The sequence below is a fragment of the Mauremys mutica genome, chromosome 13 (genome assembly GCF_020497125.1).
Source record: "Mauremys mutica isolate MM-2020 ecotype Southern chromosome 13, ASM2049712v1, whole genome shotgun sequence".
In the NCBI taxonomy this organism is placed as follows: domain Eukaryota; kingdom Metazoa; phylum Chordata; order Testudines; family Geoemydidae; genus Mauremys; species Mauremys mutica.
Genome location: NC_059084.1, coordinates 40195677 through 40222885, shown reverse-complemented (window position 1 = coordinate 40222885; position 27209 = coordinate 40195677). Strand labels below are relative to the sequence as shown.

Here is a 27209-nt window from a genome sequence, read left to right as displayed (position 1 = left end):
CCGCGGCCAGTGGGAGTCGTGTCCCCACCCAGGGGAACCCCCACCCACTATCCCCACCTCTCCTCAGTCTTGGGCTACTGCCAGTCATTATCTGAGCTCCCGCTCACTGGGGCAGACTGCAGTGTAAAAGCCACTCATCACAGGCAAGAGGAGTTTGGACTGGCTACCTCTGTCTACCCTGGGCTGCACCCTTGCACCCTAGTACCTTTCTGGCCTTTGACAAGGCCGCAGCCTGGGGCTTTTCCAGGTGGGAGCTCCCCAGCTCCCTTGCCCTGTTCCCCAGCCCTGCTCCACTCAGGTATCCTGTTCAGCCTCCCAGCAGCCAGGCCCTTCTCCCTCTAGAGACTGTCTGCTCCTGGCCCACTGCTCTCTTATAAGGGCCAGTTGGGCCCTGATTGGGGAGTGGCCATAGCTGAGTCTGCTTCTCCATTCATCCTTCCCCAGCCACAGCCCTCTCCTGGGATGTTTTAAGCCCTTTAAGGCCAGAGCGGGTGATCACCCCGCTACAGCCTGTAAATGGCAGGAAGGAGAAAGTGGTGGGTGTACTGTATAATGGCCAGTGGATGGAAGGATCAAGTATAAGAGAACTATATTGTATAATGGGCACTAGGGGCAGCAGAGGGTGAGAGGTGAGGAAAGGGGAGCCATACTGTACAGTGGGCACTAAAGGAAGCAGAAGGTGAGGGGTGGCTCTACTTTATAAGGGCACAAGATACAGACACTTTACCAAAGCACAGCTGCAGTGAATATTATTTATTAACCCTGCCACTGACAAAGGGCAGTTTCTAATCTCTTAGCCCTGGTCTACACTAAGCTCGGGGGTCGAACTAGGGTACGCGAATTCAGCTACGTGAATAACGTAGCTGAATTCGAACTACCCTAGTTCGACTTACTTACCCGTCCAGACGCCGCGGAAGCGAACTCCGCGGCTCGAAGGTCGACTCCGGCAACTCCTCCTGCTGCGGTGGAGTACCGGAGTTCGAACTAGCGCTTCCGGGGTTCGAACTATCGCATCTAGATCAGACGCGATAGTTCGAACTCTGAGCAGTCGAACTCGCCGCGTCGACCGTCCCAGTAAGTGTAAACGTGGCCTTAGTATCATAATTTTTTTTGGATACATTCCTTTAGCTGCTCTTGACTCTACTGAGTTGGTGAAGGATAAAGTCATCTCCTTGGTAGATGCTGGAATAGCCATAAACTGTGCTTTCCCTCTGGTTCTCCGCCCGGAAAGGAAAGTGAAACTGATCCTCTCCTTTGACTATGGCCCTTTTGAACCATTTAAGGTAACTCCTATCATTGTTACATTTTTATAGTCATTCAAGTTAGTAATGAGGGCCCATTGTGCCAGGTGATATTTGAACACAGAAAAATACATTGTCCCTGACCCCAAGTGATAAGAATCCAACAAAGAAATTTACAATCTTTAAAAAACAATCAAGTAGTATTTTCTTTACTTTATTTCTGGAAAACAGTTCAGGACAGGAAGGGAGCAAAAAATGCCATCCTCTTCTATCCTGCTGTGGGAATGTTTAGTGGAAAGAATCCTACCATCCAAGTAGCAAGTTGGTCAGCTGACTTGAGTCAATACTAATACTTTTGTGAGGTGTCCCAGGGCCCAATGGATCTCTGCAGGAGATTTTCAAATGCACAATGGACAGTTTGGTGCCTTAATCAATGGAAGTTGGACAACAAATTCCCATGTGTGCCTTAGAAAAAGTACCCCATAGTGATCTCAAGGAAGGAAATCTGTTTTTCACCTTAACTTAAAGATTAACCTTTGGTAGCCTTGAGCTTTCATGTGTCAAGTACTGGGGATGAATGTTGACCCGTACAGGAAAATGTCTCCTACTGAACCAAGGTGGATGAGGTAATTTCTTTTACTGGATCTACTAGCATTGGTGCGAGAGACAAGATTTTGAGCTTACACGGAGCTCTCCCTCGGGTCCTACTGAACCACTCAGATCTATCCCTGTTGATCTGTTATGGGCTGCTGTAAACCTTCTAGCTCTGTTCTTGTGTACTGGACTCAATGTGCCATCTTTGATCTATGCTTATGGCTGTGGGCTGAGATATTTAAAGGCACTTAAGCGAGTTAAGCCAACCCGTATTGACTTTTCCATGGAGGTAAATTCTTGCTCCTTTAAGCTTCTTTGGAAATCCCAGCTATGGGGGTCTCTTTATAGACAGTCATTTGTTGTTATACAAACATTCTTCCTATCCCAAGAGCAGAGGGTCTGGTTTCCACTGGAGGTTTTCTGCTTAGTCAATTAGTAGAGGATTCAGAGAGAAACTTTGATTTTGAGTTATCTGTTTTGAGCTATCTGGTCTTGTGGGCAGCAGTGCTTTTAAATAAAATAATCATGATTCCCTTACCTACAGGCCCTCAAGCAAACTGCCAAATACTGTAAGGAAAACTGCATCCCATTTCCTGAGATAGACGAGAAATTGCTCCAAGAGCCAGATAACCCCTCCGACTGCTACATCTTCAGAGGAGACGGTGCTCCAACCGTCATGCACTTCCCACTTTTCAACAGAGTGAATTGCCCAGGTAACGTTCGTGTCGCCCATTTTCTAAAATGCTACTGACCTCACTCTCATTTCACTTACGTGGATGACTTAAATACAGCTGAGTCTGCTTTGCTCTGAGGTAAGGTAGCAAAGGGGCATAGGGATTGAGATAAAATGTCAGATTGATCTAGTCCCATGTCCTATATTAGTGGGTATTTAGTGATAGTAGCTTAAGAGGAAGCTGAGAGAAATCACAGATTAGGTAGTTATAGAGTTATCTGCCATAGGGGATGTTTGTCAGTAGCATCTGTGGGGGTTTTTTTCCCTCTCTGATTTGTAAACATTTTGTACCCAATTTTTCAAACGTATTTAGGTATCTACAGATGCAGGTAGGTACCTAGTGGGATTTATAAAGAGCCTAAGTGAATTAGGTACCTAATCTACTCAGCTGCTTTTGAAAATCTCACCAGTCTCCTATCTGTATCTTTCCGCACCTCCATACATTTCAAAATCTAGCCTATATCCCTTCAATTTTTTTTAACTAATTTAAATGTGAATCTTGAAAATATCCATAAATATCCATGTGTTTTGAATCCTACCATGCTCTTGGCTTTAATGTTGTATGCAGTGAGTCCCCTAGGCAGTTTGTGTGTGTATGTGTAAATAAAAGTGTTTGCTTTTATGATGTTCACATTTGCAGATTTTCAGTTTCATCAAATGACTCCTTGAGCTCAGAATCAGGCAATTTCTTTCTTTAGCACTAGTCAAGACACAGAGGCAAATCCTCTCTCTGTTACACAAGTGAAGGCGAAGGAATAAATGTAGATTTACACTAGTGCAATGAAGAGATGAGTCTGGCACATAAGGACAAATTCAGAGAGGAATGGAAAGGAGTCTAGAAGTTGGAAAACCTTTAACCTTCTCTCAGCTGTCTGGGTGTTTGAGTTACACCAGCTCAGACACCCGTACATTCTGCACAAATTCTATTTCTCTTGATTTTTGAGCCACTTTGAATGCAAAGTATCATGACATTATATGCTCTGTTCCTATAATGATGGGAGTCTTCTAAGAACTCACTGGCAATATTTTTAAGGGAGCCTAATGGAGGTAGGCACCCAAATGCCATTGTTTCCATTGAAATCCCTTGATAGGTAGATGCATAAGTTGTACTCTAAGTTAATTTACCTTAGCGCAAATGAGAGCAGAATCTGCTCCTTGTTTTTTTACAAACATGCTGCATATGGGACGTTACAGAGAAAAGCGAGAAGGCAAAAAAATAGCTGGGGGAGAGGTAGAAAGCAGGGAAAATAGGAGAATTGATAGAATTAAAGGAAACTGTCCGAGTCTGTAGACAATCTGAGAAGTGCAAAGTATCCATTTCAGTTCAGAAGGGTGTTGACTTTGAACCCTAAAGATGAGAGTTCAACTATATTAACTATGTCACTGCAGATCGCTGTAGACAAAACATCCAGATGCTTCGGGATTGGGAGTAGAGCATTTGTGAAACCCTTTCCCCCATACATGAGTCTCACTTGAGTCTTCTCCTTAAGTCTCGGAAGCAAGATATTTCTCTCACGACGGCCTGGGAACCCTAGAATGCAATCATAATAATAGTTCTAGTTATTATTGACACTCCATTAGTAATATTAATATCCTCATCCTAAAAATGTATTCACATCTTTTCTCTCTTTGCTTTCAGCCTATGTGACGGAATGGAGAATTAGATTCACCATGCTTCGCTTTCTCTACCATGTGGGAGACATCACCAAACTCCTTCAATCAGCCAGACTGAATGTATTGAACAATAAAGACAAGATCCTACAAGAGATCAAATACATTGTGGCTCACTCCAGCAAGGAGGCAAGCTCTTAAGAAGACTTTTTCATCTCTGCTTTGCATACGTTAAAGCCACCCAGTAGATTTTGCGAACTACAGAATTGTCATTTGGCTGGAAAATGTCATCATTTGGAATCACAGTGAGGAGAGGAGTCTCAGCTTCTGCTGTGAAAGCACTAGAACCTAGTTCGTGAGTTAACCCTGTAACTTGACTGCACTTTACTTCAGCAATTCTGATTCTGCGCACGAGTCAAAGAAAAATTCTCTCTTGGTATTCTTTGCTTGCTGTTTTGAATTATTGCTCAATCTGTCTCTGCTCTGTGTGATGCCAGATGCCTTTGTCTCCTGATGCACAATTCATGTTCAATCAATAAAGCCTATAAAATCGCATCATTTGCACACAGTGCCTCCAGCCTAGAAATAGCCTGCAAAAGCACAAGCACGTAAAGACCTGTGGTAAAAGCCATCTGCCCAAGCTCCCTGTAGTGACTAGATCACATAGAAATGATGAGTAAGGCTGTAATTTAGTTACAGGTATTTTTAGTAAAATCATGGACAGGTCATGGACAATAAAGAAAAATTCATACCTGGTGACCTGTCCGTGACTTGTACTATAAATACCCATGACTAAATATTAGGGACTCTGGAGGCCTCTGCGGCACTGTTGCTGCTGCTGCTCTCGGGGAGGGGGGAATGGTGCCCCACTGCTGCTCAGAGAGGAGGCCCAGAGCCTCGCTGTGACCCTGGGGCAGAGCCTGAGACTGGTGCTGCTCAGGCTGCCCCTGAGGGCAAGTGCCTGAGGCCTCCCGATTAGTGGTCAGTGCGGCTGGGCTGACCCTGACTCCACCCAAGCAGCTGTCCCCTGGGGCTGCCCAAGCAGAAGCTAGTGTGACTGGCCACAAGACTGCCCGAGCTGCTCAGGCAGCCCTGGGATCAGTCATACTGACCACTGTAGAAGTCAGAGAGGTCCTGGAAATTCATGAAATCTGTGACTTCCGTGACTTCCATGAAAGACTCCCAATTTTAACAATGAATCTTCTGCAGACTTTCAGCGGTGGGAGCTGGTTCTTCAGTGCCGGCAGTATGGCGTGTGCTTACAGATCTGGCATTCCTGGGTTCAGTCCATCTGGAGATGGCATTGTTAAAATACAGAGCTTTCAGATTCACCCCATGAGGTGAATGAAATCTGTTTGAAATGCCAATGAATAAAGATCCTGGATTGTTCTCAGGAACTTTTCACTTCATATTATTGTAAACCAGGTATTCTCAAACTGGGGGTCATGACCCCTTACTGCAGAAATTTAGGCACTTACAGTGTTTAGGCAACTATAGTATTAAGGTTGGAGGCTCTAATTGTTTCCTCTACATCATGCTTCCTCTGCCCTGACTCCATCTCTTCCCTCATCTGAGGGCTCAGGCCTCACAGGGCAAACAGGCAGCACCTCCAGCAACTCTTGGTTCCCAGAAGCACAAGAGAGACAAGCTCAATTTTTCTCCTCTATAGCCCGTACCTGCAGCTGAACACTGCTCCTTTGCCAATCGGGTGACATGGGGGCACCCTCTGCAGCCCTGGCCCATCCCAGCTGCCTCTCCTGAGCACCCATGGAGAAGGCTCTGGTTATGGGTGACCTAACACAGCACCCTGCAGCCTGGTCCAGGCCAGCTACCTCTCCTAACTGCCCATGGAGATGGCTGTGATTGCTCCTGGGATCCTCATTTTATCAGGCCTGTGGTAAATACGGCACCAGCGTCTCCTGCACTTCTGACTTCTGTGATTAACCTGTAATCAGGAAAGTGGCATCATCAAATGCAGTGGATGTGCTGGTGTGAATAAGGGCTGCTGCAGTGAGGCAATCGAGCCAGGGTTGGGGACCTAACAAGGCTCAGTGTTACATTTCAGCCATTCAGAGTAATCAGTTCATCCTGTGTTTGCACAGCACTTAGCACTACAGGCTTCTGGGCCATGACTGGAGATCTTATCTGATTGCACAATGCAAATAATAAATTGTATTTGTGTTGTCAGCAGTAAAGCTAGCAGGGATGCTTTTGTCCCTGTAGAAAGTTTTAATCAAAATTTCAACTTGAACTTCAACAAAAATTATATTGTTTTCTGCTGAAAACTAAAAAACCAAAAACCAATACTAAACAAAATATAATCAATGGTTGGAAAGACAAAAAATCTTTAGCTGAAAATGTACTTAATCTGTTCATTGCAGAAGTTAACCATAGAATCATAGAATATCGGGGTTGGGAGGGACCTCAGGAGGTCATCTAGTCCAACCCCACACTCAAAGCAGGATCAATTCCCAACTAAATCATCCCAGCCAGGGCTTAAAAACCTCTAAGGAAGGAGATTCCACCACCTCCCTAGGTAACCCATTCCAGTGCTTCACCACGCTCCTAGTGAAATGTTTTTCCTAATATCCAACCTAAACCTCCCCCACTGCAACTTAAGACCATTACTCCTCGTTCTGTCATCTGGTACTGCTGAGAACAGTCTAGACCCATCCACTTTACACGGGGGTAGATGGTTACACAATTTGGAGAGCTGGACAAACTCAAGCCTTGACTTCTAATAGATGCTACAGTGATGAGCATAACATAAGAGCCCATGGAGAATTGTATAAAGATTAGAATCTGTTGCTTAATGCAAAATAAGATGGGCCTGGGACAAATTAAAAATCTAAATGGGAAAAAAAATAACGGTTGGTAGCCATGGATGCCAGGAGCAAAAATCAATGCTAAGCAGGAGGCATAATGCTTACCTAGAACTCCAGGATGTTTGCAGCTTGAAGTGATGACCTCTCTCATTTTTCAGAGTTTGATGAGCAGGATTCAGGTGCCAGAGCTCAGATTTAACTCTGAGTTTTCTTCACAACTTGGATTGTTGTGCTAAAGAGCCCCATGTGCTGAAAGCTGAAATGGATCATACAAAAATTGCCCTGTTCTGTTCATTCCCTCCGAAGCCTCTGGCATTGCCTACTGTCAAGAAGACAGGATACTGAGCTAGATGGACCATTGGTCTGATGCTGTATGGCTGTTTTAATGATGAGCACAAGCCACAATTTCATGTGGTGGAACATGCTCCTTATGAAATGGAGATGCTTGCTCATGTTTGTACCTTTTCAGGAGAAGGCTGTGTCTCCCCTGACAGTGCTTGTCAAGAGATTTAAATGACTGAGTCTAGAGAGTTATTGCTGTGTCCTCTGTGTCGATGGCACAGACAACAGCCCTGATGCCGACAACTTTCTAAATCACATGAGATCTCCCTGCTTACACCTCATGACTGGGGCTGGTCACAAAGTTTCTATGAAATCTTTTTCTGAAAGACATTTGGGATCTTAACTAAAGATCAATTTCATATAAAATATGAGGTTTCCTCAAAAAGGTTTTGATTTTTTATTGGAAAACCTGGGGAAAAAAAGGAGTCTGAAAATTAGTTTTTCAACTAATGATTGGTGGGTTACATATGTTTTCAGCTAAAGTTTTTTTTTTTCATTTTCAAACCAATGGGGGTTTTGTTGTTGTTTTTGTTTTTTCAGTTTTCAGCAGAAACAAATATTATTTTTGGATCAAAAGTTGAAATTTTAATCAAAATGTTTTATGGGACAAAAAAATCCCTGCTAGTTTTACTGCTGACATTACAAATATAATTTATTATTTGAATTGTACAATCAACCATGGTCCCCAATCATGGCCCAGGACCCTGTTGCTCCGGGTGTTGTACAACCACAGGATGAGCTGGTTTCTCTGCAGAGCTGAAATGTAACACTGAGCCCTTTCACATCCCAGTCCAGGCTAGCCAGCCTCACTGCAGAAGACCTTATTTACACTAGCACCTCCACTGCATTTAAAGGTACCACTTTCCTGAGCATGAGTCAGGAGCATAGGAGAGGCTGGTGCCATATGTAGCTGCCTCAGTTTGGATAATTGCTTCTTTCCCAATTCCTGTCAAGTTCCAGAGGGTCTCAGAATCATGTGGAGATTCACTCTGAGTACTTCGGAGAGGCAGCTGGTCTGGGCCAGGGCTGCAGGGGGTTGTCCCACTCATCTTGATTGGCAGAGGAACAGCGTTCAGCTGTGGTTGTGGGATAAAGAGGAGAAAGTGTCAGCGTGTCTCTCTCATACTACTGGGGACCAAGAGAGATGGAGGTGCCGGCAGTTTGCATAGCGAGGCCAGAGCCCTCAGACAAGGGAGAATATGGAGTCAGAGCAAAGGAAGAATGAGTTAGAGGAGACATTGAGACCCTCCAACTGACACTCCAACCTTAACACTGTAGGTGTCTAAATACACTAGGTGTCTAAATTTCTGCAGTAAGACATTATCTGGACTCCTGTTTCTGCCTGCACTGTAGGCACCTGGACACCAAAGCCCCACAGTGATGCATGAACCCAGGGAAAATTGGCATCCGTCCCCCTAATTCACCTGTGAGGTCCAATGAGTTAGGCATGCTCAGAGCTTGCTTAGCAGACTGGGCTCTGGATGCAAACTCACACAAAACAGGCTCATGGTGGGGGTGGGGGGAGGGAGAGAAGAGGAGAATCTCTCCTATAACTTTTAACCCTGCAGTGGGGGTGCTAAGTCCCCCACTGCATAAGGAGACAGAAAGATTTGAACAGGGATCTAAAAGCTCTCCAGAGAGTGCCCAAGTGACTGGGCAAGGATCTCTCTCACTCTCTCCTGCTGAAGCTGTTCCACCGTGGAAAAATACTTTGAAAAGAAAATCACTGGTGTAGAGGCTCCGGATTTCCAGTCTCCCACCTCAGTGCTCTAAGCACCAGGCTACGTAGTCTTCGTCGGGATTCCGCTAAGGGCAGTGAGCACCAAGGGTCAGAGCCAGGGCAAACCTCAGGCTAGGAGTAGCTAAGGAGTTTCTGGTGAGTTCCAGGCCAGTATCAATACCAAGAGTCAGAGTCCAAGTCAGGTTTCAGGGTTCGAGTCAGGAGGCAGAGTCTGAAAGAAGCCGAGGTCAGGCCAGAAGCTCTACAGAAAGGAGAAGGAACAGTCTTAGCAACAATAGAAGATCCGCACTGTTGCCTGGTTGTTTCCCAGAAAGCCCCTTGGGTTTATAGGTCAAGAAACCAAAGAAGAGTCATGGGGCTACTCCCTGTCAAACCCTTAAGGTGGGATTTCCCATGGTGCTGTCCACAGCACAGCATGGGAAGTAGGGGGGCTGTGTTGGTGAGTATCTCAGTGTCTGTTGCAGGGACAGTTTGTCCATTTCACCGTGTGCCTGATTCTTTGAAAAGTGTGAATTGGGAGTTCTTTTTTCCAGGTGGGCCTTGAGAGGGCCTGACTGTTATAAAAAGGCAGTCAGCAGCGAATCAGATGAGCGGCAAACAGCGGAGGCTAACAGAGGCTTCAAGACTAAGCTTGATAAGTTTATGGAGGGGATGGTATGATGGGATAGCCTAATTTTGGCAATTAATTGATCTTTGATTATTAGCAGGTAAGTATGCCCAGTTGTCTGTGATGGGGTGTTAGATGGGGTGGAATCTGAGTTACTACAGAGAATTCTTTCCTGGGTGCTGGCTGGTGAGTCTTGCCCACATGCTCAGGCTTTAACCAATCACCATATGTGGGGTTGGGAAGGAATTTTCCTCCAGAGCAGATTGGCAGAGGCCCTGGAGGTTTTTCGCCTTCCTCTGCAGCATGGGGCATGGGTCACTTGCTGGAGGATTCTCTGCACCTTGATGTCTTTAAAGCACAATTTGAGGACTTCAATAACTCAGACATAGGTTAGGGGGTTATTCCAGGAATAGGTGGGTGAGATTCTGTGGCTTGCATTGTGCAGGTGGATTATGCAGGAGGTCAGACTAGATGTTCATAATGGTCCCTTCTGATCTTAAGTCTATGAGTCTATGTGTCTATGAGAGGGAGTTTGCCTGGGAGTTCACCTGGGAAGAACACACTGATGCTTTCGTCTTGCAGGCTTCTCTGAGTAGTTACTGCAACAGCTGAGAAAGCTCCTAGAAGGAAGGTAATATGGATTAGGAAGGGGGAGGGATAGCTCAGTGGTTTGAGCATTGGGCTGCTAAACCCAGGGTTGTGAGTTGAATCCTTGAGGGGGCCACTTAGGGATCTGGGGCAAAAAATGGTCTTAAGTGCCTATACACAAATGTAAGAAGCCTGGGAAACAAGCAGGGAGAACTGGAAGTTCTGGCACAGTCAAGGAATTATGATGTGATTGGAATAACAGAGACTTGGTGGGATAACTCACATGACTGGAGTACAGTCATGGATGGATATAAACTGTTCAGAAAGGACAGGCAGGGCAGAAAAGTTGTGGGGGGGGGTTGCATTATATATAAGAGCAGTAAGATTGCTGAGAGCTCCAGTATGAAACTGGAGAAAAGCTTGTTAAGATTCTTTGGGTTAAGTTTAGAGGCAAGAGCAACAAGGGTGATGTCATGGTGGGCGTGTGCTATAGACCACCAGATCAGAGGGATCATGTAGACAAGGCTTTCATTGGACAACTAACTGAAGTTTCCAGATCACAGGCCCTGATTCTCATGGGAGACTTTAATCACCCTGAGATCTTCTGGGAGAGCAATGCACAGACAATCCAGGAAGTTTTTGGAGAGTGATGGGGATAACTTCCTGGTACATATGCTGGAGGAACAAACAAGGGCAGGGGTCGTCAACCTTTCAGAAGTGGTGTGCCAAGTCTTCATTTATTCACTCTAATTTAAGGTTTCGTGTGCCAGTAATACATTTTAAAGTTTTTAGAAGGTCTCTTTCTAGAAGTCTATAATATATAACAAACTACTGTTGTATGTAAAGTAAAAAAGGTTTTTAAATTGTTTAAGAAGCTTCATTTAAAATTAAATTAAAATGCAGCTCCCCCCAGACCGGTGGCCAGGACCTGGGCACTGTGAGTGCCACTGAAAATCAGCTCGGGTGCTGCCTTCGGCACATGTGCCATAGGTTGCCTACCTCTGAACTAGGGGCTGTGCTTCTCTTGATCTGCTGCTTACAAACAGGGAAGAATTGGTAGGGGAAGTAGAAGTGTGTGGCAACCTAGGCAGCAGTGACCATGAGATGGCTAAGTTCAGGATCCTGACAAAAAGGAAGAAAGGAGAGTAGCAAAATACAGACCCTGGACTTCAGAAAAGCAGACTTTGACTCCATTAGGGAACTGATGGACAGGATCCCATGGGAGGCTAATATGAGGGGGAAAGGAGTCCTGGAAAGGTGGCTGTATTTTAAAGAACCCTCACTGAGGGTACAGGAACAAACCATCCCAATGTGCAGACAGAATAGAAAATATGGCAGACGACCAGCTTGGCTTAACAGTGAAAACTTCGGAGAGCTTAAATTCAAAAAGGAAGCTTACACGAAGTGGAATTTGGACAGATGACTTTGGAGGAATTTGGAGGAGTATAAGCATATTGCTAGAGTATGCAGGGTGTAATCAGGAAGGCCATGGCACAATTGGAGTTACAATTAGCAAGGGATGTGAAGAGTAACAAGAAGGGTTTCTACAGGTATGTTACCAACAAGAAGAAGGTCAGGGAAAGTGTGGGACCCTTGCTGAATGGGAGAGGCAACATAGTGACAGAGGATGTGGAAAAAGCTGAAGTACTCAATGTTTTTTTTGCCTCGGTCTTCACAGACCAGGTTAGCTCCCAGACTGCTGCACTGGGCAACACAGAATGGAGAGGAGGTGAGCAGCCCTCAGTGGTGAAAGAACATATTAAGGACTATTTAGAAAAGCTGGACATGCACAAGTTCATGTGTTCAGATCTAATGCATCCAAGGGTGCTGAGGGAGTTGGCTGATGTGATTGCAGAACCATTTGCCATTAGCTTTGAAAATTCGTGGTGATTGCGGGAGGTCCCAGATGACTGGAAAAAGGATAGTGTAGTGCCCATTTTTCAAAAGGGAAGAAAGAGAATCTGCAGACCGGTCAGCCTCACTTAAGTCCCCAGCAAAATCATGGAGCAGGTCCTAAAGCAATCCATTTTGAAGCACTTGAAGGAGAGGAAGATGATCAGGAACAGTCAACATGGATTCCCAAAGGGCAAGTCATGCCTGACCAACCCGATTGACTTCTATGATGATATAGCTGGCAATAAATAATAATAACAATAATGCAGCTAACTTATGTGATCTAGATACAATTGGATCCTCGTGTGGATAAGAGACCATTGGCCAGATCCCAATCTATCCTTTGAAGCAAATGGCTGAATCTCATTTGTTATGGTTGTACAGTTAGAATAACCTCTGCTTTCTGCTCTGGTCTTTGAGTGCACACCCCATGTCTCTGTCTTCTGCCTGTCCCTCTCAGAGTTGAATGATGTGATTTTCCCTCTCAAATTGGCTATAGCAATTTGTGCGCCCACAGTTATTTCTCCCACTGTGCTTGGTACCTGCAGTTCTTCCCACAGGAGGTCTGACCAGTAGGAAGTTGAGTGACTAGCCCAGCCTTCAATATACAAAGTACAATTTATTTACACTGCAGGAACAAAGTGTAACATAAGAAAAAATATGAGCAATTCCAGATCAATCACTGCAGTTGTTTGGTAGGATAAACATTTATGATTATTACCCAGACTCAGTTTGTCTTTAGGAAACATTGCAATAGTTTTCTCTTCCAAAATGCCTTTCCACAATAGCAAGAAGAATACAATATTTATTTACTTATTTTTTTAAAAAGATAATATACATAATTTTATAAGGAGTAGGTGCCCTATCACATCATAAATAAGACAATAAAATCCCATCAGCATTAACAATCATTTAAACAGGAACTCAGGTATCCATAAACCTACAGAAACTTTTTTTAATTGTTCATCATTGGGGAAAGGAAAATTTAAGTCATCCAGAAAATCCTTTATAAGACATTATGACATTGACACATTGAATAGATGACAAAATAAATGGATATCCAGATTTAATCAAACATATTCCACCCTGCAAATTCCTATTCCCCAAAAGTCACCTGGAACAAAGAAGCAAGCCAAGCAATGAATAAATAAAATGAAACAACATGAAAAAGTAACAACCAAGCAAACAAACAAGCCAAACCTCTCATACCCCGATCACAATTTTTATCCCCCGAAAAATGAGAAGAACAAGAAACTTCATGAAGTCCACTAGTGACTTAGCTATGGCTATTGATATTCTGTGCAACATGCTCAGATAGCAAGGTGACGTTAGCAGTATAAGACACACACAGGGTGTATGTGTACATTTATGGATAGATATTAAGATTTTGATCTTTTTTACAGTGATGTAATTCTAAATTAACTCATTTTACTTCAATGGAATTAGTCTGGATTTTATGATTTCATAAACAGATTGCACCCTACTTTCTCAAGGGGACAATTTTGTCATCAGTTGATTATATCCATAAAGAAGCTCAGAATGAAATCTCAATCAAGGTACAATGATGAACATTTTAATTCTTGGTGAATAACCTCCATAAAAACAGTTTCTTTAATGCAGCTTTGGTCTCCTTGTTCCTCATGCTGTAGATGATCGGATTCATCACTGGAGGCACCAGGGAATAGAGAATACTCATCATGATATCCAGACTTGATGCTGAGCTGGAGATGGGTTTCAAGTAGGCAAAGAAGCCAGTGCAAAGAAACAAAGAGACCACTGTGAGGTGAGGCAGGCAGGTGGAGAAGGCTTTATGCCGGCCCTGCTCAGAGGGGATTCTCAGCACGGTTTTGAAGATCTGAACATAAGACACAATTATGAAAACAAAACAGTTGAAACCTAAAAACATACTAAAGGCAAGAAGCCCAACTTCACTGAGGTATGAGTCAGAGCAGGCGAGCTTGAGTAGCTGGGGGATTTCACAGAAGAACTGGTTGATGACATTGGACTGGCAGAAGGGTAACCTGAAGGTGTTCCCAGTGTGCAGGGCAGAGTAGACAATACCAGTAATCCAGGCACTGGCTGCCATTTGGACACAAGCTCTCCTATTCATCACTCTCTCATAGTGCAGTGGTTGGCAGATGGCGACATATCGGTCGTATGCCATGATGGTGAGTAAGGCAAAATCAGTTGCAACGAAGAGGAGAAAGAGAAAGACTTGGGTGACACATCCAGGATAAGAAATCACCCTGGTGTTTATGAGAGAATTGGCCATGGATTTGGGGATGGTGACGGAGATGGAGCCGAGGTCTAGGATGGACAGATTCACCAGGAAGAAATACATGGGGGTGTGAAGATGGTGGTCGAGGACTATGGCTGTGATGATGAGAAGATTCCCCATCAGGCTTACCAGGTAAATCACCAGGAACATCACAAAATGTAAAATCTGCAGCTCCCAAACATCAGAGAATCCCAGGAGAAGGAACTCGGTCAGGGTGGTTTGGTTGGACATTTTCTTTCTCAGTTCATTGTGTGATGGCTGTGGAGGGAAGGACATAGACAGTGGTGGGGATTACAGTGAGAGAGGGAGTTGCCCTGATTCCCCGCAGCATTATCTCATGATGTGAGTGTCAACAATGCCCAGCGCTCGTCACTGCTATTTAACTAGGAGTGGTGAGTTATCACACACGTGCAAATTGACATGGCTCCCTTAAAGTCAATGGAGCTGCATCATAGAATCATAAAATAGCATGGTATATCAGGGTTGGAAGGAACCTCAGGAGGTCATCTAGTCCAACCCCCTACTCAAAGCAGGACCAATCCCCAACTAAATCATCCCAGCCAGGGCTTTGTCAAGCCTGACCTTAATAACCTCTAAGGAAGGACATTCTACCACCTCCCTAAGTAACACATTCCAGTGTTTCACCACTCTCTGAGTGAAAAAGTTTTTCCAACTATCCAACCTAAACCTCCCCCCCTGCAGTTTGCACCATCTAAAAATCTGCCCCAGGATGTGGCTTGATAAAATGCTTTGTGAAGGATGGATAAAAGTACAACCCAATGCAACATTCTAGGCAAGCTGGATTCTCTCTTGCTACAAACAGCCCGCCAACACAGCCTGATATCCACTCTCCGGGGAAATATGACATAGACTTGCTCAGCATCGTGTATGAGAGCTTATCTTTAGTGATTCCACTGCAGCACCACATAGATGACCTGCTGCCTGCGTATGTATTGATTTGTGACACAAGATCCCACTTCAGTCTAAGTGTAACAATGGGGTAGTAACATCGCTGAGCTACCTCTTTGCTGCAACATTTACCTCTGTCGTTTTATGTCTGTGTGAGTCACTGGCCATCAGAAGACTTGGGGTCTATTCTTGTCTCTGCCACTGACCTGCTCTGTGATCTTGAGCCAGTCACTTCCCCCCGTGCCTCTGTTTCCCCTCTGACCCTTTCTCTGCTTGATCTGCTTCGACTGTGAGCTCTGTGTGGGATGGGCTGTGTCTTGTTACATGTATGTTCCTATTTACAGCATATGTGTTTAGCTGGCAGCAGTGTGGGACAGAGGATACGGCTCTAGAGCAGGAGATCTAGAGTCTAATCCCATTCATCTCCTCTATGTCCTTGGCTGGGATAAGAGAGACAGGCTTTGGTGGGAGGGCTTCAATTCTCTGTTCTCCATCTAAGGCACTAGTATGCTTAATAATTATGCTGTGGGCTACCAACTTTGCTGCTTACTCAGTATTGCCATTCAATAAGTGTACCTTTGAAACACAAATATACACAGTTGCAGTAGAGTGTCTGGGTTCAAATTTTACTATTACCGGATAATGTTAATATTCCCAACCTGGTTGAAATCAAAGTTTCCAATCTGGAATATTCAGATATTTTCAGTTTAAATTATTTCAAAGGAAAAGTGGGGGTGTGAAGATGGTGGTCGAGGGCTATGGCTGTGATGATCAGAAGTTTGCCCATCAGGGCTGCCAGGTAAATCACTAGAAACACCAAGAAGTATAAAATCTGCAGCTCCCAAACATCAGAGCATCCCAGGAGAAGGAACTCGGTCACGGTGGTTTGTTTGGACATTTCCTTCCTCAATTTGTGGAGGGAAGAACAAAGACAACGGTCGGGGTTACATCTACACCCTAAGTATGGCCCTGATTTCCCTCAGGAATATCTCACTGTAGGAGTGTGAAAGGTGCACAGCATTTGTCACTGCCATTGACTAGGAATGGCAAAATAACACACGAGTGTAAATTGGCATGGTTCCCTTAATGTCAATGGAGTTGCATCAGTTTACACCATTTGAAGATCTGGCTCAGGATGTGGCTTGATAAAATGCTGTGTGATGGATGGAGCAAAGAACGTCCCACCCCAATGATCTAGCCAAGCTATTTCCCCTATTGGAGAAATATGCAAACTTGGATATGGAGGTAATGTATTAAAAAGCAAATGCTGCCTGATTTCCAGTTTCTGAAGAAATATGACATGGACTCAGAAAGCATCCTCAATGACAGCTCAGTGGTAAGTGTTCCACTGCAACACAACAGAGACGGCCTGCTGCCTGTTTCCAAAACTGATCTGTGGCACCAAATCCCAGCTGCATTTCCATCGCTGTGTGATGAGGGGCTAATAGCATCACTCAGTCACTTCTACGTTGTTTAATTTTCCTCTGTGACTGTATATGTGGCCTTTGCCTTTCCGTGGCCATCAGGAGACTTGGTTTCTATTCTAGGTTCTGCCACTGACTTGCTGTGTGACTGTGGGCCTTCTTGTACATCAATTTCTTCTCCCTATCTTTCTCTGTCCTGCCTACTCCAGTTGGAAGCTCTCCGGGACACAGGCTGTGTCTTACTATGTTTCTATGCTGTCCACCTGTTAAGATTATTTCTGGTTTAGCAGGCATCAGTGTGGGACAGAGGATACGGTGCTAGAACAGGAGATCTGGGGTCTAGCCACATTGTCCTCTTCTATGTCATTGAGCAGAGACAGGCTTTGGCTGGGGGCTTCAGCTCTCCGTGCCTCAGTTTAAAGATGCCTTTATGTATAAAACATAGTCTGAGGATACTAACATTGCCGCTTCCTCAGTTTTACCATTCTGCAAGAATCTTTTTGAAAGAGTAATAAACGTGATTGGAACAGAGGGTGTTATTGTACAATATCAGCGCTGGCCCACTGGCTTAAATATTAGTTTTCAATATGGGGAATTCAGATATTTTCTGTTTAAATTATTTCAAAGGAAAAGTGGGCTTTAAATTGAAAAAAAAAAGTGATAGGTCTGTGCTATCCTTAAAATCAATGTATCTATTGGAATTTTTTTTTTAAACTCAGTGAAATTTTTTCAGTTTTCAGCATTTTTTACCAGAAACTGTTTGGTTCTTGATTCATAAAACCAAAAAATGACTTGGTTTCTACAATTTCAATAAAAATATAAATTTTTATGCTGGAAAAAAATGAGCAGCTCTAGATATTTGATTAAATGATAGTAAAAGTTTCTGAGTTTCAATTGTAACTCATAGTTCTAGTATTACATTGCTCCAGTATATTAGCACCCAAGCATATTTAACTGAAATAGCAGACTTACAGTGTTGGTCTTTGTGGACTGTTTCCCAGCCTCAGAAGCATTGGGCAGTCCACTGCCAGGATTCTTCTGTCACTGTCTGTCTTTGCACCTGTCAATAATGTCTCATCACTATATTATCCAGCTGCTTTCTCCCAGTCTCTTCGCGATATTCACTGAGTTGCTGGGTCTCTCTGCAGTTCCTAGCAGACGGCGACCCATTCCACAGATGGGTGCTCCCCTCTTTGGGCAGGCTTGGCTGAAATGTGAAGGAGTAAATGGGATTGGGGATTGGAAATCCCTCCCATCTCTGAAATTGATCCTTGCCTGCGCAGGATTCAGACACAGTCATAGCCCAGGATATACCTTGTCTGGAGCTAAATAGCTGAATCTGATCTCACCTCAGGAACAATCCACCTTGACAAGATGCCCTAGCTGACCCTAAACACCACAGAGGGGGAGGAGCACCCAGCCTGAATCTCACATGATGGCAGCATCCCTGAAAGGACCCTGGATTAAAAAAAAGGCAGGGCTGAGTCCCATGTGGCATCCCAACGGGATTGCAGAATAGAATAGATATTGGTAGTACAGACATGTGACCTACAACAGCTCAGAGCCCAGTGGCACCAGAGCCCCAGTAGGCCTGGAATAGCCTGTTCCTTCATTAATGCCACATAAACAGCTCTGGGGGATTAGAAGTTTTTTTCTCTCCTGCATTTCGTCAGCAGCTCTTGGGATGCAGCCACCACAGGAACCCACAGCTGAGGCTGCTCTGGCTGTTTGATGTTGGTCACTAAGAGGTACCTGGAGGCAAACACTAAAAGCTTAGTGTAATATCCTAAAATGGTGTAAACTGACACAGTTCCATTGAGTTCAGAGGAGTTAGGGCTTTTTACACCAAGTGGAGATGTGGCCCTTTGATTTCAATGGAGGCATTTTGTTTTACATTAGCTGGGGATCTGGCCCTAAAAAAGTGATGAAGCTATGTCAGTTTTCACCAGTTGAGAATCAGACCTCATTAACTCCACTGGAGCTACTGCTGGTTTACACCATCTGGGGATATGTCCCCTAAAACAATTTCAAATCAGTTTTATTTGCCCGTGAATCAGAACTGAATGAAAGACAAAAGTTTCTACCGAGTTGACATGTTCTTAGCTCTTTGCCCCATGGGATTAATTGCCAGAGTGTAACTTTTAATGACCAAGGAGCGATTCATTTCCACTGGGGACTGAACTTTGGAGGAATTCAGTGTTGCAGAGATTTTTCTGTATCTGAATTTCAACTTTTATAGGGATGGATGGCCCGGCTTTCTTTCTTTCTTTCTTTCTTTCTTTCTTTCTTTCTTTCTTTCTTTCTTTCTTTCTTTCTTTCTTTCTTTCTTTCAGAAATTCTATGAACACGAACACAAAAATAAAAGGCACTTTACACTGCAGGTGTGATGCTGTATGCCATCTTAAAACTCTTTATTTCACACTGATTGTAGGTATGTCAGAGAGACTGAACCAATAAAAAGGGTCAGATCCCCATGTGGTGTAAATCAGGTGTCGCGCCATTGGAGTCAAAGGGGCCAGATCCATATCTGTTGTACATCAGTCCTGCCCACACACATACTTTGTGTAAATCTGCCATAGTACCATTAGAGTCAATGAGGCCAAATGCCCAGATGGTGTAAATTTGCCTAGTGCTATGGAGCTATTCCAGTTGACGTGACCTGAGTGTCTGTACCATGATCCCTAGTTTTATGTTTGTTTCTGTATTTGAGATTCTTATTGCTTAGAACCTCCATCCCATTTTAATAACCCTGAAATAGTCTAAGATCTTGAGATCATGGTTCATAGAAATGTGTGAGGTGGGCACCCAGCTGGGAGATTGGCTGATGAATATATATACATTAGGTCTGTGGCAGCTAGATAACATAACAGGGATTGTGAGGGATCAGAGAACGGGGAAAGGCCCAGTCACAGACACTCACCCAGAGAAAGCACCTACTCCAGCATGAGGCAGGCAACTTCAGAGGTAATCCCAGAAAGAGTGGGGAGAAGTGGTGGCATATCTGTAAAAAATTGGGTTGTATCTCCCAGAATTGATCCATGTGATAGAGTTAACTCCGCATCTGGAGTTAACATTTTCACTGTATCAGGTTCTCTGCAGACTCAGGCAGATGTTGTATTTGTTACATTTGCTATCATCTTAGTTATGGCTTGTTTTCTAGCTTTCCAGTGCATGAAGAATAGAAAAATTAAAAAACTGAGATTCTGCTGTAATTCCATGACTCCTCTAGTTGGGGTTCTGAGCTAGGTCTACAGTTCTTAACCCTTAATTCAGTTACTAATGGTATCCTAATGTCACATTTCCATATGAACAATTTCTGTAGCTTGTGCTGGGATGTTATGTGATGTTGAATGGGCAAGGTGGGTAGTCCCCATAATTTCATCTGGATGGAGAGGCAGAGGATCACAAATGAGAGAGGAACCTTCCACAACACAATCTCTCTACTGATGTGCAGTCCACGTGCTTTAAAAAATAGTCTGAGAACTTCAAGACAGAGAAGTCTGCCGAGATGCGTCACTTTTCAGGATTGGGACCAAAAAAAAGTCAACATTTGCAAATAGCGCTCAAAATAATTATTGCAAATATTGTCTTAATATTAACAAGATGGCAAATCCTAATTCCGAAGGTTCTCTAAAAAGACATGGACTAGGCTGCAGCTATACCGCTGTAGTGCTAAAAGCGTAAAGAAGTCCTTACACTCCCAAGTTATTAAGGCCAAGTTTTAAAGATATTTAGGTGCCGCTAGGAAATTATTGGGGCACTTTTAAAAATGGGAATTCAGCTCCTTAAAGTATATGTAATTTAGAATATTAAGTAACACTTTTATTCTAACAACATTCCCTAGCCTCTTTCCCTTTACCTGAAGAGAGTTTTTAGGAGGAAAAACAAAACAAAGCAAAACAAAACAAAACTTTTCTGACAGTCACCCCTTAACTTTACCGTTGTTAAACTTAATAGATTGAGCTCCTTGAGTTTACCAATAGATGGCATTTTTCCAATCCTTTAATCAGTCTCATGGCTCTTCTCTGAACCCACTCCAATTTATGTACAATTTCTTGAACTGTGGAGAGGAGAAGAGTATTCCAGCAGCAGTAGCACCCCTGCCAAATATACAGGTAGAACAACATCTCTACTCCTAATTGAGAGTCCCTTATTTCCACATCAAAGGATTGCATTCACATCTATTGTATTGGAAGTTCATGTTCAGCTGAGTATCTCCACAACCCCCAAATCAAAGGATAGAGTTCCCCATTCTGTAAGTATGGCCTAATTCTTTGTTTCTAGATGTTCCTAAACATTTACATTTAGTCATATCAAAATTAATATTGATATAATATCTTATATAATATTGGATATTGATATAATGGGCATCACAGAAACTCAGTAGAATGAGGATAATCAATGGGATACAGTAATACCTCAGTACAAAATATATCAGAAGGATAGAACAGGTCATGCTGGTGGGGGAGTAGCATTATATGTGAAAGAAAACTTAGACTCTAATGAAGTAAAATTCTTAAATGAACCAAACTGTACCATAGAAACTCTATGCATAGTAATTCCATGCTTGAATAATAAAAACATAGCATTGGGGATATACTACCGAACACCTGACCAGAATGGCGTTAGTGACTGAAATGCTCAGAGAGATTAGAGAGGCTATTAAAATTTAAAAAAAAACCCTCAATAATAATAATAAGATATTTCTGTTATCCCCTTATTGATTGAATATATATCACCTCAGGACAGAATACAGAGATAAAGTTTCTTGACACCTTTAATGGGTCCTGGAACCCACCACAGGAGAGAAAATTCTTGATTTAGTCCTAAGTGGGGCACAGGATCTGGTCCAATAGATGAATATAGCTGGACCACTTGGTAATAGTGACCATAGTATAATGAAATTTAGTATCCCTGTGGCAGGAAAAACACCACAGTGGACCAACGCTGTAGCATTTAATTTCAGAAAGGGGAACTACACAAAAATGAGGAGGTTAGTTAAACAGAATTTCAAGGGTGCAGTGCCAAATGTGAAATCTCTGCAAGCTTCATGGAAACTTTTAGAACATACAATAATAAAGACTCAACTTAAATGTGTATCCCAAATAAAAAAAAACATAATAAAAGTACCAAAAAAGAGCCACGGTGACTAAACAACAAAGTAAGAGAAGCAGTGAGAGGCAAAAATGCATCATTTAAAAAGTGGAAGTTAAATCCTAGTGAAGAAAATAGAAAGGAGCAGAAACACTGGCAAATGAAGTATAAAATTCCAATTAGAAAGACCAAAAAAGAATTTACAGAACAGTTAGCCAAAGACTCAAAAAGTAATAGCAATTTTTTTTAAGTATATCAGAAGCAGGAGGCCTGCTTCTGATATACGATCGAGGTGCTAAAGGAGCACTCAAGGATGATAAGGCCATTGCAGAGAAATGAAATGAATTCTTAGCATCAGTTTTCATGGCTGAGGATGTGAGGGAGATTTCCAAACCTGAGCCATTCTTTTCAGATTATGTATCTGAGTTACTGTCCCAGACTGAGGTGTCATTAGAGGAGGTTTTGGAACAAACTGATACATTAAACAGCAATAAGTCACCAGGACCAGATGGTATTCACCAAAGAGTTCTGAAGGAACTCAAATGTGAAATTGCAGAACTACTAACTGTAGTCTGTAACCTATCATTTAAATCAGCTTCTGTACCAGATGATTGGAGGATAGCTAATATGATGCCAACTTTTTAAAAGGGCTCCAGAGGTGATCTGAGGAATTACAGGCCTGTAAGCCTGACTTCAGTACTGGGCAAATTGATTGAAACTATAATAAAGAAAAATATTATCAGACCTATAAATGAACATAATTTGTTGAGGAAGAGTCAACATGTTTTAGTAAAGGAAAATCATGCATCATCAATCTACTAGAATTTTTTGAGGGGGTCAACAAGCATGTGGACTAAGAGCATCCAGTGGATATAGTGTACTTAGATTTTCAAAAAGCCTTTGACAAAGTCCCTCACCAAAGGCTCTTACGCAAAGTAATCTTCCATGGGATAAGAGGGAAAGTGCTCTCATGGACTGGTAACTGGTTAAAAGATAGGAAACAATGAGCAGGTATAAATGGTCAGTTTTTAGAATGGAGAGAGGTAAAGAGTGGTCTCCCGCAGGGGTCTGTTGTGGGACCAGTCCTATTCAACATTTTCATCAATGATCTGGAAAAAGGAATAAACAGTGATGTGGCAAAATTTTCAGCTGATACAAATTACTATAGATAGTTAAGACCCAGGCTTCTCTCAAAACTGGGTGACTGGACAAACAAAATGGCAGATGAAACGTAATGTTGATAAATGTAAAGTAATGCACATTGGAAAATATAATCCCAATTATAAATATAAAACAATGTGATCTAAATTAGCTGTTACCACTCAAGAAAGAGATCTTGGACTCATTGTGGATAGTTTTCTGAAAACATGCACTCATTGTGCAGCGGCAGTCAGAAAAGCAATCAGAATGCTGGGAATAATTAAGAAAGAGATAGATAATAGGACAGAAAATATCATATTGCCTCTCTATAAATCAATGGTATGCCCACATCTTGAATACTGTGTCCAGATATGGTCGTCTCATCTCAAAAAAAGATATATTGGAATCGGAAAAGGTTCCAAAAAGGGCAACAAAAATTATTAGGGGTATGGAACATCTTCCGTATGAGGAGAGATTAATAATACTGGGACGTTTCAGCTTGTAAAAGACAGGGCTAAGGGGAGATATGATCGAGACCTATAAAATCATGACTGGTATGGAGAAAATAGATAAAGAAATGTTGTTTACTACTAATCATAACACAAGAATTAGGGGTCACCAAATGAAATTAATAGGCAGCAGGTTTAGAACAAACAAAAGGAAGTATTTCTTCACACAACACATAGTCAACCTGTGGAATTCCTTGCCAGAGGATGTTGTGAAGGCCAAGACCATAACAGGGTTAAAAAAAAGAACCAGATAAATTCATGGATGATAAGGCCATCAATGGCTATTAGCCAGGATGGGCAGGAATGGTGTCCCTAGCTTGTTTGCCAGAAGCTGGGAATGAGCGACATGGGATGGATCATTTGATGATTACCTGTTCTGTTCATTCCCTCTTATGTTCATTCCCTTTCTTATATTCTTATATTTTTATTGTTTGCATGTCCCATTTAGTAACTGATCCAGATATCCCTGTATCAGTTGCCCATCCCCTTCATTATTTACCAATCCCCCAATTTTTGTGTTACCTGCAAACTTTATGAGTTATAATTTATGCTTTCTCCAGGTCGCTGATAAAAATGTTGTGTTGGGCCAGGAACCAATCCTTGCAAAATGTCACACAGTACCACCTCAAATGCCTTCCTGCTGTCTAAATATATTACATCAACATCCTTCTCTTTATCAACCCAACTTATTATTTCCAGTGTTCTGGAACTTCCCCTGTGTTCCAAGACTCACTACAATGAAACATTAATGATCCAGTGAGCTCTGCAGACAACTTTTTTAAAACTCTTGGAAACAAGTTGTCTGGATATTCAGATTTAAATAATGTCTGACTAATGATTCCCTTCTTCATGCCCGTGGACCTTTTCACGGTAACAGACCAGAAGGGGGAATATTATTACCAATATTGTGGATGAAGATGTGATGGGCACACTTGTTCTCTGGAAACTAGACAAAACTCTCCAGTGCATTTCAGGCAAGTCACCATGAATCCATCAGGTTGTATTCAGGGAGCTTTGATGTGTCTGGGAATGTTTCCATGAGTGGCCTAGAGGGGGAACGGTTCTTAGGCACTCAGAGGTGAACGTGAGGCTCAATGTTGAGCACTGCCACGCCCCGGGATGATGTTTCTGGTGGTTTTCTTTGGCCAAGATAAAGAGGGGGCTCATTTGTAAACTCTGAGGCTGGGTATGTTCCCACTTTACAAGGTGCTCAGTTGGAATTTTCAAAGGGACCTCATTTTCAAATGTGTCCAGCTAGGATTGACTGTCAGATATCCATGAAACAGAACAACCTTTCATCCTTTATCAACGTGAGACCGGATTCTTGTTCTCATCTTGAAGTGAGATGGTCATAGAATCATAGAATATTACAGTTGGAAGGGACCTCAGGAGGTCATCTAGTGCAACCCCCTGCTCAAAGCAGGACCAATTCCCAACTAAATCATCCCAGACAGAGCTTGGTAAAGCCTGACCTTAAAAACCTCTAAGGAAGGAGATTCCACTACCTCCCTAGGTAACCCATTCCAGTGCTTCATCAGCCTCCTAGTGAAAAAGTTTTTCCTATTTGTGAAAAAGTTTCTCCTCTACCTTGGTGGGTCCTGCACTTATTAGGAGATTTGCTCATCTCACAGATTTACGCAGTGGGTCAGGAGACAGCCCTGAAACCTTCCCCTCTGGTAGAAGCCACAGTCCAGGTCAATCCCTCCAGTGTTTAATCGGGAGTTGGGAAGTTCGGGGGGAACCCGGTCCCGCACTCTACACCGGGTTCCAGCCCAGGGCCCTGTGGACTGCAGCTGTCTAGAGTGCCTCCTGGTACAGTTGCACGATAGCTACATAATATACAACGTAAAACTTCCCCACTGCAACTTGAGACCATTACTCCTTGATCTGTCATCTGCTACCACTGAGAACAGTCTAGATCCATCCTCTTTGGAATCCCCACTCCAGGTACTTGAAAACAGCTATCAAATCCCCCCTCACTCTTCTCTTCTGCAGACTAAACAACCTCAGTTCCCTCAGCCTCTCCTCATAAGTCCAGCCCTCTAATCATTTTTGTTGCCCTCTGCTGGACTCTTTCCATTTTCCCCCCATCCTTCTTGTAGTGTGGGGCCCAAAACTGGACACAGTACTCCAGATGACGCCCCACTAATGTCAAACAGAAGGGAATGATCATGTCCTTCAATATGCTGGCAATGCCCCGACTTATACAGCCCAAAACTCACACACCTACAGAAACTATTTTTAATTCTTCATCACTGGGGAAAGGAAAACTCTAAGTCTCCCAGAAAACCCTTTCAAAGATATTATGACATTGCCAACTTAAATGGAAAAAAAAATAAATGTATACCCCCATTTAATCAAACATTTCCCACCCTGCAAATTCCTAACCCCACAAAAGTCACCTGGAACAAAGTAACAGGTCAACCAATGAATCAATACAATGAAACAACATGATAAAGAGACAATCAAGCAAAAAAACAAGCCAAACTTCTCATACCCCAACCACAATTTTTATCCCGAAAAAGGAGAAGCACCAGAAAGTTCACGAAGTCTATTAGTGACTTAGCTATGGCTATTGATATTCTGTGCTATGTGCTCAGATAGCAAGATGATGTTGGCAGTATAAGACAGATAGGTGTGTCTATAAATTTATGCATAGGTATTTAGATTCTGATCTTACTTACACTGGTGTCAGGGCTGGCTGCACGCAAAAGCTTAGCAAGCAGGTGCTTGGGCCGGTCACTCCGGAGACGGGCAGCACACCCAGCTATTCGGCGGCAATTCAGCAGAGGGTCCCTCGCTCCCGCTCGGAGCGAAGGACCTCCCACTGAATTGCCACAGATCGCAATCCCCGATTTTTTTTTGGCTGCTTGTGGTGGCAAAATCCCTGGTGTAGTTTGAAATAAATTCAGGTTATGTCTACGCTAAGGGATTATTCCGATTTTACAGAAACTGGTATTTGAAAAGAGATTGTATAAAGTCGAGTGCACGCAGCCACACAAAGCACATTAATTCGGCGGTGTGCGTCCATGTACCAAGGCTAGCATCGATTTCCGGAGTGTTGCACTGTGAGTAGCTATCCCATAGCTATCCCATAGTTCTCGCAGTCTCCCCCGGCTATTGGAATTCTGGGTTGAGATCCCAATGAATGATGGGGCAAAAACAGTGTCACGGGAGATTCTGGGTAAATGTTATCAGTCAATCCTCCCTCCATGAAAGCAACGGCAGACAATCATTTTGCACCTTTTTCCCTGGATTGCCCTGGCAGACGCCATAGCATGGCAACCATGGAGTCTGTTTAGCCTTTTTTCACTGTCACCGTATGTCTACTGGATGCTGCTGACAGACGCAGTACTGCAGCGCTACACAGCAGCTTTCACTTGCCTTTGCAAGTTAGCAGAGACAGTTACCAGTCATATTGTACAATCTGCTGCTTTGGAAATTGGCAATGATGGTTACCAGTCATACTGTACCATCTGCTACTGTCATGGGTGCTCCAGGCTGGCCTCGGTGAGTTTGGCCGGGGGCACATGGACAAAAATGGGAATGACTTCCCAGGTCATTCCCTTCTTTATGTTTTGTCTAAAGGTAGAGTCAGTCCTGCCTAGAATATTGGGCAAGCCTACTAAAGAACCAGAGAGGACAGCCATTCTGGATCAGAGCCCCAGACATCCTACGGA

At 43.2% G+C, this 27209-nt stretch overlaps 2 protein-coding genes across 3 annotated transcripts in view; one reads left to right on the top strand and one right to left on the bottom strand.

Moving 5' to 3' along the window:
• The window catches only part of LOC123348732 (cytosolic phospholipase A2 gamma-like), a 34915-nt gene extending 30169 nt beyond the window's left edge, over positions 1-4746 (top strand). For both annotated transcript variants that reach the window (XM_044986351.1, XM_044986350.1), the window contains exons 14-16: positions 1129-1283; positions 2380-2548; positions 4208-4746. In XM_044986351.1, the coding sequence (XP_044842286.1) occupies positions 1129-1283; positions 2380-2548; positions 4208-4380 (497 nt within the window). In that variant the 3' untranslated portion in view covers positions 4381-4746. The remainder of the gene's footprint in view (positions 1-1128; positions 1284-2379; positions 2549-4207) is intronic.
• A 9002-nt stretch (positions 4747-13748) lies between these two features.
• On the bottom strand, positions 13749-14684 carry LOC123348735 (olfactory receptor 14C36-like). The gene has a single exon (XM_044986353.1). The coding sequence runs from the start codon at positions 14682-14684 to the stop codon at positions 13749-13751; it is 936 nt and encodes a 311-aa protein (XP_044842288.1).
• Between the last annotated feature and the right edge of the window lie 12525 nt (positions 14685-27209).

Bases quoted from the DNA above. Each gene is read 5' to 3' on its own strand.
- LOC123348735 (XM_044986353.1), bottom strand. From the start codon at position 14,684: ATGTCCAACCAAACCACCCTGACCGAGTTCCTTCTCCTGGGATTCTCT.